At 45.6% G+C, this 20166-nt stretch overlaps 1 protein-coding gene across 1 annotated transcript in view; it reads left to right on the forward strand.

The window, feature by feature from the left end:
- The window catches only part of nmbr (neuromedin B receptor), a 44927-nt gene that overhangs the window by 15108 nt on the left and 9653 nt on the right, over positions 1 to 20166 (forward strand). The window contains exon 3 of the mRNA XM_078230636.1: positions 7215 to 7563. Coding sequence (XP_078086762.1) covers positions 7215 to 7563 — 349 coding nt within the window. The remainder of the gene's footprint in view (positions 1 to 7214; positions 7564 to 20166) is intronic.

The raw sequence follows: 20166 nt of genomic DNA on the forward strand, positions 1-20166 counted from the left end.
TGTGTTCAGAAACTAATGAATAATTGCTTGAGTGGCTATGTGACATCTTTGATGGTTTGCTGAGGAAGGGTTGATGCATTCACTCAGCGTCTTGTGGGTATCCCATAACAAGGTGATTAAGATGGTCCTAAATTGAATTTAAACTGGGTGGAATCAGACTGTGTGATGAGCCAGTTAGGCAACAATGGCCCTTGGATTTAAACTGGGTGAATAAGCACCAGACAGGCCCTTGTCAGGGAGTTAAGATAAAGGATGTCTCCAACTTCTTGACACAGATATTCAGGAATGTGGGTTTTAGCATTCTCACGACTCCGCTGTATTATAAGGAAAGAAAGGTTGTAAATAAGTACTCTCTGTTAATGATGCACAGGTTGTTTGGGTCATATTAGTAATGAGGAAAGACGGTGATAATGTCACTGGATATGATCCAGAGATCCTTGGGTAATGCTCTGAATGTGGAGATGCCCGGCGTTGGACTGGGGTAAACACAGTAAGAAGTTTAACAACACCAGGTTAAAGTCCAACAGGTTTATTTGGTAGCAAAAGCCACACAAGCTTTCGGAGCCTTAAGCCCCTTCTTCAGGTGAGTGGGAATTCTGTTCACAAACAGGGCATATAAAGGCACAAACTCAATTTACATGAATAATGGTTGGAATGCGAATACTTACAACTAATCAAGTCTTTAAGATACAAACAATGTGAGTGGAGAGAGCATCAAGACAGGCTAAAAAGATGTGTATTGTCTCCAGACAAGACAGCCAGTGAAACTCTGCAGGTCCAGGCAGGCTGTGGGGATTACAAATAGTGTGACATGAACCCAATATCCCGGTTGAGGCCGTCCTCATGTGTGCGGAACTTGGCTATCAGTTTCTGCTCAGCGACTCTGCGCCTTATAATGCTCTGAAGACATGGGTTCAAACCCCACTCCAACATTTAAATCAGATTAATAACAAATCTGGAATTGAAGGATTAAAGAACAAAGAAAAGTACAGCACAGGAACAGGCCCTTCGGCCCTCCAAGCCTGTGCCGATCATGATGCTCTAACTAAAAAACAAACCTTCTGTCCTTACTGTATTCCTCTATTTCCTCCCTATTCGTGTACCCATCCAGATGCCTCTTAAACGTTGCCAATGTTCCTGCTTCCACCATCTCCTCTGGCAGCACATTGCAGGCACCCAACACTCTCTGCGCGAAAAACTTCTCCCGCACATCTCCCTTAAACTTTCCCCCTCTCACCTTGAACCTGTGCCCCCTTGTAATTGACACTTTTACCCTGGGAAAAAACCTCTGACTATCCACCCTGTCTATGCCTCTCATAATTTTGTAGACCTCTATCAGGCCTCCCCTCAGCCTCCATCTTTCCAGTGAAAAGAATCCTAGTTCAGTCAACCTCATAGCCAACACTCTCCAGACCTGGCAACATCCTGGTGAATCTTCATTGCACTCTTGCCAAAGCTTCCACGTCCTTCTGATAATGTGGTGACCAGAACTGAATCCCTCTTCACTCCTCTGATCCTATCGCCAGTTGGTTTTGATCCGTGCCCTCTGGTAACCACCCTTCCTGCCTTTGGAAACCCTCCATCATTAGTTACTATTCCATTAAATCCCGTTCGGACTTTAAGTCTCCTATGGGCCCAGTGGGCTCTGAGGAGAACAAACCCAGCATCTCCACACAAGCAAAATCCCTCAGCTCCAGCAGTATTTGAGCAAATCGCCTCCACATCCTCCACAAGATGCTTCTTAACATAGAATCATAGAATCCCTACAATGCCCATTCGGCCCATCAAGTTTGCACCAACTCTCCAACAGAGGATCTTACCCAGGCCCTATCCCTGTATGGTTACCCCATTAATTCCCCTAAACGTTATATGTGGTGCCCAGAATTGGACACGGGTCCTCCAACGGGAGCCAAAACTGTGAATTTTTATTTAAAAGATTTATTCTTAGCATAAGGGACAAGGGGGAAGTAATGGAATCTCTACAGTGAAGAAGGAGGCCATTTGGCCCATTGGGTCTGCACCGACCGCAGTCCCATCCAGGTCCTATCCCCGTAACCCTGCATATTTACCCTACTAATCTCCCTGACACCAAGAGGCAATTGATCATGGCCAATCAACCTAACACACACATCTTTGGACTGTGGGAGGAAACCGGAGCACCCGGAGGAAGCCCACGCAGACACGGGGAGAATGTGCAAACGCCACACAGACAGTGACCCGAGGCCGGAATCGAACGCAGGTCCCTGGTGCTGTCAGGCAGCAGTGTGAACCACTGTGCCACCGTGCCACTCATAGGCAGGATTATGATATTGAATTTGATGATCAGCCATGATCAAAATGAATGGTGGAGCAGGCTCGAAGGGCCAGCTATCCTGCTCCTATTTTCTGTTTACTGTTACTGAGGCAGTCACAGTGTAAAATTCACGCTAGCTAATAAGCAGTGAACACTTGAGTGGAGCTTTACCCACCATTTGATGGAAGGTAGCTGTGGGCTTATTGCAAAAGTCATGCAATTTGTTTTGTGTTGAGCTTTTCATTTGCCTGATTACATGTCCCAACGACCGACGTAACTAACTGCAGGAGGTAAATTGAAATATAAATTAGTGGCAAATCAGGCCGTCATGTTTGGGCAGAATTTAATTTTAATTATCCTGCATCTACTACCTATGTGGTGCGATTGGCTGCAACACATCCACTTTGCCCCAGGAACCGCACAGAGAAAGCTCTGCTCACTGAATATGTGCTTATTAACTGCTTCAGCGCCCGGCTGTTTGACCTTGCTTTGCAATGGGAAAATTGTCAACAAAGTGAGAATCTGAGAGGAAATCTCAATAACTCCAGAGGCACCCGTGGTTAGGAGGAGCAGGGGAGCTGAGGTAAGTTAAAGAATGGGTCGGTAATTCCAATCCTGGGACCTTGAAGGACTGCGCTCACCCGAAAAGAGGCAGAGCCTTTGAATAGTTTTAAGGCAGAGGTAGATCGATTCTTGGTAAGCAAGGGGGTGATGGGTTACTGGGAGAGACAACGTGCTGATTTGAGGTGAATATCGGATCAGCCATGGTATTTTTAAAAAATTCATTCATGGGACACGGGCGTCGCTGGCTGGCCAGCATTTATTGTCCATCCCTAGTTTCCCTTGGGAAGGCAGTTGAGAGTCAACCACATTACTGTGGCTCTGGAGACACATGTAGGCCAGACCAGGTGAGGATGGCAGGTTTCCTTCCCTAAAGGATGTTAGTGAATCAGATCGGTTTTTCTGACAATCAGCAATGGTTTCATGGTCATCAGTAGATTATGATTCCAGATTTTTTTTTATTGAATTCAAATTCCATCATTTGCCGTGGCGGGATTCGAACCCGGGTCCCCAGAACATTATCTGAGTTTCTGGATTAATAGTCTGAGGAATAATGCCACGAGGCCATCGCCTCCCCTGATAAATGGCGGAGCAGGCTCGAGGGGCTGAATGGCCCACTTATTCATATGTTCCACCATCTCAAAAAGCAACTAGAGTGGGCAATAAATGGCCAATATCATTTGTCTCCCAAGAACAAATAAAAGCTCATAAGGAAAGAGGAGGGTGCCCCAAGTATTTCATAGAACCATAGAATCATGCAATGGTTATAGCACAGAAGGGGCCATACAGCCAGCCAAGCTCCTGCTAGTTTAGTTAGTTCCACTCCCCTGTGCGTTCCCTGTAGCCCTGCAGACTTTGTCATGGAATCATAAAATCCCTACAGTGCAGAAGGAGGCCATTCGGCCCATTGATTCTGCACCGACCACAATCCCATCCAGGCCCTATTCCCGTAACCCCATGTATTTACCCTGCTAATCCCCCTGATTTAGCATGGCCAATCAACGTAACCTGTACATCTTTGGTCTGTGGGAGAAAACCGGAGCACTGGGAGAAACCCAGGCAGACACAGGGAGAATGCACAAACTCCACACAGAGTGACCTGAGGCCGGAATTGAACCCAGGTCCTTGGCGCTGTGAGGCAGCTGTGCTAACCACTGTGCCACTGTGCCGCCCCTTGTCCCTTCTGATAATTATTCAAATCCCTTTTCAAAGCCACAATTGAATCAAACTTTCAGGCAGTGCGTTCCAGATCCTAACACTCGTGTAAAAATAAAGTCTTTCCTCCTTTGGCTCTGAAGCCAGTCACCTGAAATGGGTGCCCTCTGGTTCAATGGGTTGCTAACTAGGCCTTTGCAATAAGAGGGAAGGGAGAGGTTAGTAACCAGTGATGCTGCAGGACATGCAGAGGAGAGCAACCAGAGTGGTTTTCAAATCTGCTTGGAGGAAATGAGGCACCAGTGTGTCCAAACTGAGCGGGAATTTATTATTGCCCTGCTCCTGATGGCAGTGAGACCCTCATCAGAATTAGCTGGTTACTGCTCTCCCCTGGGTTGCTGCTAGGCTTGTTTAATATTTTAATCAGGGTGCTTTGATGCTGCGTTTCTTACAGTGCCTACCCGACCAAAGTATTTCATAGAACCATAGAATAGAAGATGGCCATTCAGCCTGCCAATCCTCTGTTGGTCATGTGTAAAAGCAGTATAGTTAGTCCCACTCCCCTCTGCTATCCCTATACTCCTGCAATTCTCGTTTCCTTTCAGCTAATTGTTCAACTCCCCTTTGAAAGCCTTCAACACTCTCGGGCGGGACATTTTTATTCATTTGTGGGAGTGGGTGTCACTGGTAATACTAGCATTTATTGCCCATCCCTAATTGCTCTTGAAATGATTGGCTTGCTCGGCCATTTCAGAGGCATTTAAGAGTCAACCACATTGCTGTGGCTCTGGAGTCACATGTAGGCCAGACCAGGTAAGGACGGAAAGCCCCAGCATTCATCTAATCATTTAATTCAGTTTGATTTGATTTATTATTGTCACATGCATTGGTATAGAGTGAAAAGTATTGTTTCTTGCGCGCTATACAGACAAAGCATACTGTTCATAGAGAAGGAAAGGAGAGAGTGCAGAATGCAGTGTTACAGTCATAGCTAGGGTGTAGAGAAAGACCAACTTAATGCGAGGTAGGTCCTTTCAAAAGTCTGATGGCAGCAGGGAAGAAGCTGTTCTTGAGTCGGTTGGTACGTGACCTCAGACTTTTGTATCTTTTCCCGACAGAAGAAGGTGGAAGAGCAAACATCCAGGGTGCGTGGGTCCTTGATTATGCTGGCTGCTTTGCCGAGGCAGCGGGAAGTGTGGACAGAGTCAATGGATGGGAGGCTGGTTTGCGCGATGGATTGGGCTACATTCACACCTTTTGTAGTTTCTTGTGGTCTTGGGCAGAGCAGGAGCCATACCAAGCTGTGATACAACCAGAAAGAATGCTTTCTATGGTGGATCTATAAAAGTTGTTGAGAGTCATAGTGATACATTTTAAGTATTTGAAAAGATTAATCAAAAACTGTTGGATGTTCTTGATATCTGGACCGACAATCCGACTTGCATTCATGGGGAAACTCCATAAGTAAATAAGGTTGCCAACTCTGATTGAACATATTTCTGGAGGTTTCCTCACGTGACCTCTTACTTCCCAGCTGCCTCGTCCAATCAAACTGCGGTTTTAACCCATTGCTAATATTTTTAGAACTAATAAGTGAAAGAGTTCAGAGAAAATGAGAAATCACTCTTTATTTGAATGTCCCAAGTTGCTTCCGGCAATGCCAAGGGGAGGCATCTTTCATCCCTGGTAGCTCCAGGCTGCTCCAAAAGGATTAACAGCCCAGTGACACAGGGGTAAAAGAACTGAAGGATATGCAGATTGGGTGGGATGTGGTAATGTTGGAGGAGCTTTGTGTCGAGCAATAAGCAGCAGCATGGGTCAGGTGAGTGCAGTCAATAATTTCTGTGACGTAAATTCATAGGACAAGGAGCAGTACAGCACAGGAACAGGCCCTTCGGCCCTCCAAGCCTGCACCGATCATGATGCCTGTCTAAACTATAACCGTATGCACTTACGGAGTCCGTATCCTTCCGTTCCCATCCTATTCATGTATTCGTCTAGTTGCCCCTTAAATGCCGCTATCGTACCTGCTCCCACCACCTCCCCGGGCAGCGTGTTCCAGACATTCACCACCCTCTGTGTAAAAAAACTTGCCTTACACACCTCCTCTAAACTTTTCCCCACGCACCTTAAACCTCTGTCCCATAGTACTTGACTTTTCTATCCTAGGAAAGAGCATCTGACTATCCACTCTGTCCATGCCACTCATAATCTTGTAAACCTCTATCAGGTCACCGCTCAACCTCCATCGTTCCAGTGAGAACAAACCAAGTTTATCCAACTCTCCTCATAGCTAGTACCCCCCAGACCAGGTAACATCCTGGTAGATCTCTTCTGTACCCTCTCCAAAGCCTCCACATCTTTCTGGTAGTGTGGTGACCGAATTGTACACAATATTCCAAATGAGGCCTAACTAAGATTCTGTACAGCTGTAGCATGACCTATCAATTTTTATACTCAATGCCCCGACTGAAGAGTTTGAGGCATTGAGTTCAAATTATGGAAGGGTCTGATAGGATAGATGAAGAAAATATATTTCCACTTGAGGTGGGGGGTGGGGGGGGGGGGGGGGGGGGGGGGGCAACTAAAAGTGGAGGTCTTAAGTATATGACAGTCTTAAATATAATCCAATAAGGAATTCGGAGGGAATTTTGTTACCCAGGGAGTGGTGAGAAGGTGGCACTTACTAATACCATGAGTTGTTGAGTCCAAAGATATGCAGGTTAGGTGGATTGGCTATGCTAAATTGTCCCTTAGTATCCCAAGATGTGCAGGTTTGGTGGATTGGCCATGGTAAATTGCCCCTTAGTATCTCAAGATGTGCATGTTAGGTAGATTGGCCGTGCTATATTGCCCATTAGTATCCCAAGATGTATAGGTTAGGAAGATTAGCGGGGTAAATGTTGGGGTTATGGGGATAGGTTAGATGGTCTTTTGGAGAGTTGGTGCAGGCTTGATGGGCCAAATAGCCTCCTTCTGCACTGTAGGGATCCTATGGATTCTATGAAAATGTATTTAAGGGGAAGCGAGATACATGAGGGAAAAAGAAATGGAAGGATATGTTGATGGAGTTACACAAAGGAGGGTGGGAGGAGATTCATGTGGAGTAATAACACTGGCAGGGGCCTAAGGGGCCGAATGGCCTGTTTCTGTTCTATAACTAATTTAAATGAAGTTAAAGTTTGTGCATTTATTGCTATTGCAGATACAAGGCGATCGTAAACCCCATGGACATCCAGGCATCCAGTGCAGTCCTTCACACCTGTCTTAAGGCGGTCACCATTTGGATGGTCTCCATGGTTCTGGCCATTCCCGAGGCCGTGTACTCACAGGTGGTGCAGCACCACAATGGGGAGAATGAAAGCTTCACTGCCTGTGTCCCGTATCCGCTCTCGGACAAGCTGCACCCAAAAATCCACTCAGTGATGATATTCCTGGTGTATTACCTCATTCCCCTTGGCATCATAAGTGTTTACTACATCCACATCGCCCAGAGCTTAGTCAAGAGTGCACACGACATGCCTGGAGAAAGCAGCGAGCATGTCAGGAGGCAGGTAAGTTACCAGAAACTACGGCTATCCTGCAGCGAGAGATGTCTCCGCACCCGTCACTGATCTTAAACAAGCATTTCAGGAGAATGAGTTGGGAGATGGGAGGGATAGTGGGACTTTGGTTCAAGTTTCAGCACTGCAGCTGGGGAAATTTCAATTCAATTCATCAATCTGGAATATAAAGCTAGCCATGACCATGAAAACGATAATTGTTGGAAAAACCCATTTGCTTCACTAATGCCCTTTTAGGGAAGGAAATCTGTTGTCCTTATCTGGTCTGGCCTACATGTGACTCCTTGTTTCAGAAGGGCTGCAGGGAAAAGCCTGGGAACTACAGGCCTGTGAGCCTAACACCTGTAGTGGGTAAGTTGTTAGACCATATTCTGAGAGACAGGATCTACAGGCATTTAGAGAATGCTTTAGAGGGCAGCCCGGTGGCACAGTGGTTAACACTGCTGCCCCACAGCTCTAGGAACCCGGGTTCAATTCTCGACTGGGTCACTGTCTGTGTGGAATTTGCAAGTTCTCCTCATGTCTGCGTGGGTTTCATCCGGGTGCTCCGGTTTCCTCCCACAGTCGAAAGATGTACAGGTTAGGTGGATTGGCCATGCTAAATTACCCCTTAGTATCAGAGGGACGAGCTAGGGTAAGTGCATGGGGTTATGGGAATAGGGCCTGGGTGGGATTGTGGTCGATGCAGACTCGATGGGCCAAATGGCCTCCTTCTGCACTGTAGGATTCTATGATTCTACGATCCACAACAATGTGCTTGACTCTTAACAGCTCTCTGAAATACATAGAAACTAGAAGCAGGAGTAGGCCATTTGAACCTTTGAGCCTGCTCCGCCATTCATTATGATCATGGCTGATCCTCAAATTCAATACCCTGACCTAGCAAGCCATTCAGTTCAAGGGCAATTAGGGATGGGCAACAAATGCGAGAATAAAGTTAACCTATATATTGCATCTAATGTAGTAAAATCTTCCAAGGCACTTTGCAGGAATGTTGGTGACAAGATTTGATAGATCGCTGCCTAAGGAGATATTAGGATGAATGGTCAAAATCTTAGTCAAAGGTAGGTTTTAAGAAGCGTCTCAATTGTGGAGAGAGAGGTGAAAATATGGAGGGTTTTTTTGGAAAGAGTGACAGAGCTTAAAGTTGTGGAAGCTGAGAGAATGTCTTCCGAAGGTGGAGCAATGGAACTTGAGGATATACAAGAGGCCAGAAATGGACAAGCACAAGTATGATACACATTGTAGGATGGATGTGATTGCACTGGAGGGGTGCAGAGGAGATTCACCAGGATGCTGCCTGGGAAGGAACATTTAAGTTATGAAGAGAGATTTCGATTGTTTTCATTGGAGCAGGGAAGACTAAGGGGCAACCTGATTGGGGTATACAAGATTATGAGGGACATGAACAGAGTGGATGAGGAACAGTTGTTCCCCTTAGTTGAAGGGTCAGTCACGAGGGGACGTAGGTTCAAGCTGAGGGGCAGGAGGTTTAGGGGAATGTGAGGCAAAGCTTTTTTACCCAGAGGGTGGTGACAGTCTGGAATATCACTTGGGAGGGTGGTGGAGGTGGGATGCCTCACATCCTTCAAAAAGTACCTGGATGAGCACTTGGCATGTCATAATATTCAAGACTATGGGCCAAGTGCTGGCAGATGGGATTATGTGCGGGTTCCGGTGTTTCTAATGTGTTGGTGCAGACTCGATAGGCCGAAGGGCCTCTTCTGCACCCGAATGACTCTACGATTTTCTATGTTGGAGGAGTTCCATTCCAATTCTCTTCCTGCACCTAGTGGTGCACCAAGGCTGACATTCATCTGTTTCCATAGCTAGTAATTCCCAGAGCAGGTTGCTAGTCTGTCATCTGGGGGCATATAGCTTGAGGGGCGCCACTCCACAACAAGCGTGGCTGACCAGGAGTCTCTCCTGCTCTTACTGACAACCATTGGCGTGTTTGGAAAGATTTGCAGGTTGACACTCAACCTGTTTGGCCGCGTTGTGAACGCACCTTCCTCTGCCATGAAGACCTGGGGCGGGGCTCGAACCCAGAGCTTCTGACACAGAGGCAGGGATACTACCCACTGCACCACAAGAATTGGGAGGAGGTCACAGAGATAGGAAGGAGCAAGGCTGTGGGGTAGCAGAATGAAATGGAGAAAGGATTTGAAGGGTATGCTGATAGAGGTGAGCTGGAGTGAGATTTGTGTGGAACATAAAGGCTATGACACACCAGTTGGGCCGAATGGCCTGTCTCTGTGCTGTAAACTCGACCTGAGTTTAAATCAAGCCCAGGCCAAACAAAGTGAAAAAGAAATCAAAAGCAAATGCAATTCTGAGAAATGGATCTTTCCTTTGTGGTGTGAAGCTTGTGTCTTCAGTAATGTTAAGGAGGTAGGGTGTCACGGGTCAGAGTCACCATCGGGATTAACTGGAAATTGAGATAATTTTGGAAAAGCTCCAACATGAAAAAGCAGCTCCGCACTGAGTAAATGTGATATAAATGGACTTTAGAGGACAAAGAACTCAGGTGTGAGATGTCCAGATGGAATCAATAGCTCATCAAGATCACTGATACTTGGTAATAGGACATTCCAATCTTGTTAGGATTATCTCGCAAGGTAGAGTGAAAACCTTTGTTGCACCTTGTTTACATTTAATTTATTGCTTGTAAGCTTATGTCAAAGTGTCTAATAAACACTGAGATTGTAATTCAGGCAGAACAGGCTGCAGATTGAGCATTCCATTGACACACAGAGAAGAGACATTGATGTTGATTCTATACCTGGGCTGGATCATTGTGTCAATTTAGTAAACTGGGATCTCGCTGCAAAATGTGTATAAATGTAATCAAAGGGCCCTATTTTACCATTTTGATTCTAAGTGCTGGGCGGATTTGAATCTGGGAGTGTTTCAGGTCCGACTTTTAGACCCATTCTTAGGCGCCCCACAGAGGCGGGTGTGGATCACGCTACTCACACCCGACTTTATCAAGTTTTTGCGCCCGAAAACGGGCGCAACTTGATGGTAAAATCGGGCCCAGTGTCTCTCTCAGTGGGTGTCATTCCCTCCTCGAGTCAAAAGGGTTTAAATCTCACTCCAGAGACTTGTGTACATAATCCAGGCTGACATTCCCATTGTAGTACTGAGGGAACATTGCACCGCTGGAGGTGCCATTCTTCTACCGAGTTGCAAAACTGTGGCTCCTGCCTGATATCAGGTGGACATGATATATCCCTTTACACTATTTGTCAAAGAGCGCAGGAGTCCTGCCTAACATTCATCCCTTAGACAATGTCACTAAAACATGTTATCTGGTCTTTTTATCTCATTGGTCTTTGTGTGGAATCATACTGTGCGTACACTGACTGCACTGCAAGATTCGCTTATGTGATGTGGGTGTCACTGTCCAGCCAACATTTATTGCCTTTCCCTATTTCCCTTGAACTAGTGGTTTGCTAGGTCATTTCAGAGGGCATTTAAGAGTCAACCACATCGCTGTGGATCTGGAGTCACATGTAGGCCAGACCAGGTAAGGACAGCAGATTTCCTTCCCTAAAAGGGTATTAGTGAACCAAATGGGTTTTTACAACAATCAATGATGGTTTTATGGTCATCATTTGATTTTTAATTTCAGACTTCTGTTGAATTCAAATTTCATCATCTGCTGTGGTGGGATTCAAATCCGGGTGTCCAGAGCATTACTCTGGATCTCTGGATTACTAGTCCAGTGACAATACCAGTACATCACCGCCTTCTTAAAAGCACATCCTAAAAGGACAGCCTAAGATTGAAAAATGTGGTATACATAAATGCAGGTTTTTGTAAGATCGTTGTAAAATTGTCCACTCTCACCCCAACACGAAGAGTTGGGCCGGATTCTCCGACCTAACTCGCTATGGGATTCTCCGCCCCCGCTGCAGTGAACAGAGATTTGGCTGAGTGCCAAATTCTCCCTCCTCGCTGGCAGTGACAGTGGGGCGGGAACGGCCAGAGAATTCCGTCCCTTAAGTTTCTTAACCTTGGTCATAGTGTGTATAGGTCTAATTCTATGGCAGTATAAACTAGTAAGATCAGGTCATTACTCCATCCATATGGAAATAAAATACTCCAATGCTTTTAATGCTAACTTGTTAATAAGAGATGGTTTTATTTGCCTTTATCAAATACATGGGTTTATACAGTAAAAGAACAAAACGAAAACACCTGCTGCTTTTTGATTGTAAAATGCAAAATGGAAGCATTGTAGGAAACAATTCAATCACTAAACTACAGAGTATATCACTTTTCAAAAATGTCTTTTCTCCTTGAGTCCAATATTGTTCCCCCCAAAAAATTGGAAGTGCAAAATTAAAAGCAATTTCTCTTCAAGCATCAGAGGAGATGTTATGGAGCTAGCTATCCATCCTGGCTGCCTGTCCCTTACTAGGGACACCTTGACATTATGGCTGATTCCTCATCTGTACGGATCATTGGTGAATCACATCTCATAATAATGTCTGTCTGTGGAAGCGCCACAGGAATAGGAGCGTTTTATACTGAAAGAGGATTCAATAGACAGCAAGTCCCCATTGGGAATTGGGAAAACTGTGTCAGCCAATGGTAGGGTTGATGTGGTCAAACTAACCTGATGTTTTCAGTGGGGTCCATACACTAATCGACCAGTAATCGCCCGGCTTCACCAGATCACTGACCCTGATAACAGTGAAATACAATTTTGTGGTATAGAGCCATAGGGGGGAATTTTCCAGTTCTGCCCACCATAGGAACCGCAGCGGGGGGAGAAGGAGGGGGGGGCAAAGGTCAGTTGACCGTTTCCGGGTTTGGGGCAAGCGCGGCCAGAAAATCCCACCCATAGAATCCCTACAGTGCAGAAGGAGACCGTTTGGCACATCGAGTCTGCACCGACAACAATCCCACCCAGGCCCTATCCTCGTAACCGCACATATTTACCTTGCTAATCCCCCTGACACTAGGGTTAATTTAGCATGGCCAATAAACCTAACCTGCACATCTTTGGAGTGTGGGAGGAAACAGGAGCACCCGGAGGAAACCCACGCAGACACGAGGAGAACGTGCAATCTCCATCCTGGTGCTGTGAAGCAGCAGTGCTAACCACTGTGCCGCCGTGCCGCCATACCTTTAACATAGAAGAACAAAGTATGGGCGGGATTTTGCAGCCTCACTGAGCGAAACCGGAAACTCCCACCCGAGGTCAACGGACATTTCCGTTGTCCGCCCCTTGCCCGCTCAGATTCCATGGTGGGCGGGGCATTAGAATCCCAGAGTGTATATCAAACATTGAACCCCAAAGAGAGATATTAGGATGGATTGTTAATACGATCAAAGCTGATTGGTAAAACCAAAACCAAGACGCAGAACCTTTCTTTATTGAGAGGGTTTATTGCCTTATTCATTCTCACAGCTCTCCTCCCACGAAACCCAGTGTCCCAGCTATCCCCTATTTACAATATTTCAGTAAACCAAATACAGTAAATGAAACAAAAACCAATAATTGAGAGAGGATGACAGGAGCACTCGAACAAAAAAGGAAACTTGAGAAATCAAATTAAAGTGTCATTCTCTGAGGTGATGATGTACCTCCACCCCCATCCCCCACCCGCCTCCACAACACCTACAGTCCCATGAGGCCTGAAGCGCTCCGGCAAACACTGCATGCTCTCTCTCCGAGGACACTCAGCTGCCAACACAGCCGCAGTAAAGGGGCAGACAGTCAAGTCAGACGCCCCCCTCAACTACCTGGACCTGTAAAGGGCCAACTCGGCCGGGTCCTGGAGCAGGCTTGAAAGGAGGTCCTCCTGCCTCCTCACCCCCATCCACCACCCCACACCCCCGCCCTGCATTAGGTGACCAAAGATTAGCAGCGTGAAGCTGAAGTGTAACCAAAGGTTGAGGGGCAGCCCATCTAATAACTAAAAGGAGATGCAACCTCAGGCAATCTATATGGATGTTAAACGCAGCTCTCCCCTTCCCTTGGGTTGTAGGGAGTGTGAAGGGTTGTAGGGTTGCAGGAAGTTACAGAGGTGGAGAAGGGAGAGACCATAGGAGGATTTGAAAACTAGGGTGAGAATTCTAAAATTGAGGCCTTGCTAGACCGGAGGTCAGTGTAGGTCAGTGAAGACAGGGAGTGATATTTGAATGGATCTTGATGTGTACGATGATATAGGTAGCAGAACTTTGGATGACTTTAAATTTAGGTTAGGTGGAAGATGGAAGTTTGGTTGGAAGACAGTTGGAAAAGTGACATCTCTGGATCAGAATGTGTTTGCCTTGAAAGCTAAAGTCCTGAGATGTTTGTGCAATGTAGTGACTCTTGATGTGCAACCATTCCTTAATTTACTTGAACATTTCTATTTTCCTCTATCTTTCCATCCATTATTCCCCCCTCTAGTTGTAACTGTGAATTTCTCCCTCTCTCTTTTCATTTGACCTGCTGTATCTCAACTATCCATTATTTGTTACCTAGAGGGCCTGTAAAGAGAATTTTGAAAGGTGTCTCACATAGATAAATGCAAGAATGTTTAATCATATGTCTAAGGAAATGTCTAGTCTATGTACGTACACACTCTATTCCACTCCTAGACTGCTTCAGGGACAAAGTCAGAATCCAGAGGGCCAGTGGACTTGACACTCCCATATTTATGTACAAGTGAGGCTCCCTGATTGGGCGGGCAATTCTGACCTCAATCAGGGAGCTCATACTCCGAGAGCCCAACCTCATGGGTCTCACTGAAGTCAATATAGAAACCAAAATTGCACACAGTCTAGTTAGCATGTGGAAAGGCAAATGGCACGTTGGCCTTCTTTGCAAGGGGATTGGAGTACCAGGATAATTAAGTCTTGTGACAGTTGTGCATGGTCTTGATGAGACTGTGTGCAGTTTTGGTCTCCATATTTATGAAAGGTCATACTTGTATTTGAGACAGTACATCGACGGTTCACTGAATTGGTTCCGGGGATGGAGGGATCATCCTATAATGAGAAGCTGAGTAAATTGGGTCTATATTCTCTGGGTGTTTAGAAGTTTGAGAGATGATCACATTGAAAGATACACAATTCTGAAGGGGTTTGAGAGGGTGGCCACTGAGGATTGTCTCTGCTGGTCGGGGAATCTAAAACACGGGGACACAGTCTCTGATTGAGGGGCCGATCAGTTAGGACTGAGATGAGATGAAATTGCTTCACTCAAAGAGTTGTGAATCTTTGGAATTCTCTACCCCAGAGGGTTGTGGATGCTCCATCGTTGAATATATTTAAGGCTGGGAGAGAGAGATCTTTGGTCTCTCAGGGAATCAAGGGATGTGATTTGATTTGATTTATTATTGTCACTGTATTAACATACAGTGAAAAGTATTGTTTCTTGCGTGCTCTACAGACAAAGCATACCGTTCGTAGAGAAGGAAAGGAGAGAGTGCAGAATGTAATGTTATAGTCATAGCTAGAGTGTAGAGAAAGATCAACTTAATGCGAGGTAAGTCCATTCAAAAGTCTGACAGCAGCAGGGAAGAAGCTGTTCTTGAGTCAGTTGGTATGTGACCTCAGACTTTTATATCTTTTTCCCGATGGAAGAAGGTGGAAGAGAGTATGCCCGGGGTGCGTGGGGTCCTTAATTATGCTGGCTGCTTTGCCAAGGCAGCAGGAAATGTAGACAGAGTCAATGAATGGGAAGCTGGTTTGCATGATGGATTGGGCTACATTCATGACTTTTGTAGTTTTTTGTGGTCTTGGGCAGAGCAGGAGCCATATCAAGCTGTGATACAACCAGAAAGAATGCTTTCTATGGTGCATCTGTAAAGGTTGGTGAGAGTCGCAGATGACATGCCAAATTTCCTTAGTCTTCTGAGAAAGTAGAGGCATTGGTGGGCTTTCTTAACTATAGTGTCGGCATGGTGGGACCAGGACAGGACAGGAAATGGGGACTGGGCGGGAAAGTGGAATAGAAACCCAACATCAGCCATGATCATAATGAATAATAGAGCAGACTTGAAGAGCCGTGTGGTCTACTCCTGCTCCTATTTCTTATGCTCTTATATTCTAGACCACAACCTGCGCCTTTGGAACTTGCTACCAAAGGAGCTGTTGAGACAAATAGCATAGAGGCATGTGAGGGGGTGTTAGACAAACCCATGAGGGAGAAATGAATAGAAATATATATATAGCCACATGAACGGAGTGGGAATAGAGGGATACAAAAGAATAGTCTAGTTTGGGCCAGGGAGCGGCGCGGGCTTGGAGGGCTGAAGGGCCTCTTCCTGTGCTGTATTGTTCTTTGTTCTTTGTTCATATACTGATAGAGTGAGATGGAGAGAGATGGAGATGCACTCTGGCATGGACCTATTGAAGCTATTTCAGTCTCATACATGCTATGTAATACTATACAAGCGAGATTTGGATGGTAAATCCAGGTTCAGGTTAAGGCAGGTTTACCCTGTTAGCATTAATATGAAATGGGAAGTACTTTGCAGCATTAATGTGCCCCAAATCTTTGCAATGCAAAAGGAACTTCAGTTTATTTGCCTTTATTACATGGTTTTTATAATCAATAATTTTACTTATGGATGTGTTAGCCAGGTAGAAACATCCAATTCCACAACTTATAATTAAGCTGAATAATAACACATGGTGAATCCATGGTTGTATTTTTCAATGCTTAGGGGCAGAGGAAGTTTTAACAGGGGAGCTATTCATTAAAAATATCGATCTGGAGCATGTATGAAAGCTTGATAGGATTACCTAAAGCCAGCTGTGTCTCAGGGGAGTGTTGCAGTGTATAAAACATAACGCAGCGTGTACAGAACAGTTCCGTGTATTTAAACATCACGGGCAGAACTTTCCCCCCAAAATTCTAAGAGTCACAAAAGTCTGAAAATCGGAGTGTTTCACTCTGGTTTTTTCACTGAGCTACTCCCTGCTCCCACCTGTGTGGATGATCAAGTTCACCCACAGTTTCCATACCAGCTGCCCAAGATCTGTCTCCAATGGAGACTCCATATAATGAAAGATCACACCAGTGACAATGATTGAGGCAATCCCCTCTCCCTTTGATTGTACCAATTTGATTTGCTCATCTGTCCATTCTGGTCAGTGAATAGACCATTTATACACAAGGAAAATCCTATTCAACTTTCAACCATTATCACACAAATGTGTTCCTCTAGGCTTGTCCGCATTCTTGAATGGGTTTTATTCCAGAAACAATCTGGTCGATACAGGTCGAGTATCCTTTATCCTTGGGGTCGACTGCATTTCGGTATTCAGCTATTTTTGCTTTTGGGATCTAGGGTGTCACGGTAGCACAGTGGTTAGCACTGCTGCCTCATAGCGCCAGAGAACCAGTTTTGATTCCTGGTTTGGGTCACTGTCTGTGCGGAGTCTGTATATTCTCCCCGTGTCTGCATGGGTTTCCTTCGGGTGCACCGGTTTCCTCCCACAGTCTGAAAGACGTGCTGGTTAGGTGCATTGGCCATGCTAAATTCTACCTCAGTGTACCCGAACAGATGCCGGAGTGGGGGATTCTCACAGTAACTTCATTGCAGTGTTATTGTAAGCCTACTTGTGACACTAATAAATAAACTTTACAAGCTTTAAATTGAAGGATATACAGTAAGCCCTGGCTTACTTACATTATGATAGCCCAAGCATAGGCTAGCTTAGTCTACAAATACTAGGGACATTATCTTACCGACTGTTCACACCCCTCGCTGTTCTCTGCTGCAAGCGAGGACGGGGAGTTTGGTGCCCAGCCAAGTCTCTGTTCATTGTAGCAACACCAAAAAATCACGCCGGCATGAACAGCCATAAGATTCCACCCTAGGTTGTTTCTCCATTTGCCAATTCTCACACACTCTACTTCCTACCTGTTAACACTAATTACATCTGTAATATAATATTATATTGCTTCATTAACATACAAATTAATTGCATAACCATTCAAAAGAGCATCAGGAGTTTGGATGTGTTCAGTTATTGGATGTATGGATAAAGGATTTTATTATTCATTTGTGGGACATGTGCGTCGCTGGCTGGCCAGCATTTATTGCCCATCCCTAGTTGCCCGAGGGCAGTTGAGGGTCAACCACATTGCTGTGGCTCTGGAGTCACATGTAGGCCAGACCAGGTAAGGACGGCAGATTTCCTTCCCTAAAGGACATTAGTGAACCAGATAGGGGTTTTTACAACAATTGACAATGGTTTCATGGTTATCAGTAGATTCTTAATTCCAGATTTTTGTTCATCGAATTCAAATTCCACCATCCATCTGCCGTGGCAGGATTTGAACCCGGGTCCTCAAAACATTAACTGAAATTTCTGGATTAATAGTCTGGCAATAATGCCACTAGGCCATCGCCTCCCCTATATATTCGACCTGTATTAACATTTTTGTAGGATGTGGGGGCTGGTGGAATCATTGTCGTCCTTTTAACTTGGCCACAGGAATTCAATGGTCAGAAACCTTTTCCGTTTAGTTACCATGTCCCACTGAAATGTTGGTGACCACAGACCTCTATTAGATTGGTCCATCATTACCCTTGGCAAGGTACTGCAGTGGTTTGCCATTGAGTGGTCAGGATGGTTCAGTTTACACAGAGGCCTGTCAGTCTGAGGTTTGTTCATTCCAACCACTTCCTTGATTAGCATATTCATGAAGTTAATTCATCTGTCTGTGTCTCGAAATGAATAATTTCCTTTCAGCCCACAGCTTGATTTTAAAAGTTTATTTGAAAGTCATGGTGGTTTCCTGAGGAAGTCTGGGAGACCAATATTTGTCAACTTCTGGTGATTGACCAATTTAAAGTTTATGTATTTATGTAAAGTCACAAGTAGGCTTGATTTGATTTGATTTATTATTGTCACTTGTATTAACATACAGTGAAAAGTATTGTTTCTTGCGCGCTATACAGACAAAACATACTGTTCATAGAGAAGGAAAGGAGAGAGTGCAGAATGTAGGGCCTGATTTTACCAAAGAAATCGCGGTAAAGTTGGGCGTCAGGCCATTTGCATGCATTTAAATCGACTTAATGAACCGCGCGCCCAACTCTACCGCCAAATCCCACTTTACCGTCTTCTGGCCTGAACCGCGTCCGCGCTGTTACTGACCTGCAAAATAAAAGTCTGAAGTCGCTGCTGCAGCCTCTGAAGAGCGGGGTCAGAGACTGCAACGGCTCCCTGACCCAGGTCATCCTCTGGTCGGGGCGGGAGGGGGGTGGGAGGAGGAGAAGGGGTGTGACGTCTCATCCCCTGGGGGTGAGGGGGGGGGGGGGGGGGGGAGGCGGGGGCGGCGGGGATGAGACGTCAAAAGTCTGACAGCAGCAGGGAAGAAGCTGTTCTTGAGTCGGTTGGTACGTGACCTCAGGCATTTGTATTTTTTTCCCGACGGATGAAGGTGGAAGAGAGAATGTCCAGGATGCGTGGGGTCCTTGATTATCTGGCTGCTTTGCCGAGGCAGCGGGAAGTGTAGACAGAGTCAATGGATGGGAGGCTGGCTTCTGTGATGGATTGGGCTGCATTCACGACCTTTTGTAGTTCCTTGCGGCTTGGGCAGAGCAGGAGCCATACCAAGCTGTGATACAACCAGAAAGAATGCTTTCTATGGTGCATCTGTAAAAGTTGGTGAGAGTCATAGCTGACATGCCAAATTTCCTTAGTCTTCTGAGAAAGTAGAGGCGTTCATTAACACTGCAATGAACTTACTGTGAAAAACCGCTGATGAAACAATCTGTACAGTGCAGCCATTTAATCCTTCAATATCTGTTTAATATGCAGTATTGGTTACAACCTGTGGATAAATTAAGCACTCATAACACAAAGCAAGGTTTTGTAAGTAGGGGAGAACATGCAAACTCGCACAGACAGTGACCCAAGCCCGGAATTGAATCCAGGTCCCTGGCACTGTGAGGCAGCAGTGCTAACCACTGTGCCACCGTACCACCCTGAAATAGGACAGAAAATGCTGGAAGAACCCACCTGGTCTGCCAGCATCTGTGGAGAGAGAAGCAGAGTTAACGTTTTCATGAACATAGAAACATAGGAGCAGGAGTAGGCCATTCGGCCCTTTGAGCCAGCCCCCGCCATTCAGCATGATCATGGCTGATCCTGGAAGGACTGGGAAAGGTAGAAATATAATGGGTTTCAAGAAAGTGCAAGGGAGGAGGATGGGATAGAAAAAACATCAGAGGTGGCTTGTGATCGTGTGGAAGACAGGACAGATTAAATGATAGAGGAGTTAGTGCTGCAAGGTCAAAGGGGATGGGTCAAGAAACAAAAGACGTGTACAGAAGTGGTGCGAATGGCAAAATAATGACTCCTGTCTCCTGAAAGCCAAAACCTGAGGAGTTAAAAGCCAAACCGGCGAAGATAAAGGAAATAAAACAGGGGGCAGGGGTGACAGTGTGAAATTGCTAAACTCAATCAGGAGGTTTGCTGTCGGGCTGAATAGCTTTTTCTTATCCCTGTTTACATCAGGTTGTGTGATATCAGTGAGGCTGGGTGAAAGATCCTGATCTCACATTGGTAGCCGCAGTGTAACTGGCTGTGAGCATGATTGATGCAGGTTAAGCTGGGGTTAATTGGTCC

Source organism: Mustelus asterias, chromosome 15 (assembly GCF_964213995.1).
Source record: "Mustelus asterias chromosome 15, sMusAst1.hap1.1, whole genome shotgun sequence".
In the NCBI taxonomy this organism is placed as follows: Eukaryota; Metazoa; Chordata; class Chondrichthyes; order Carcharhiniformes; family Triakidae; genus Mustelus; species Mustelus asterias.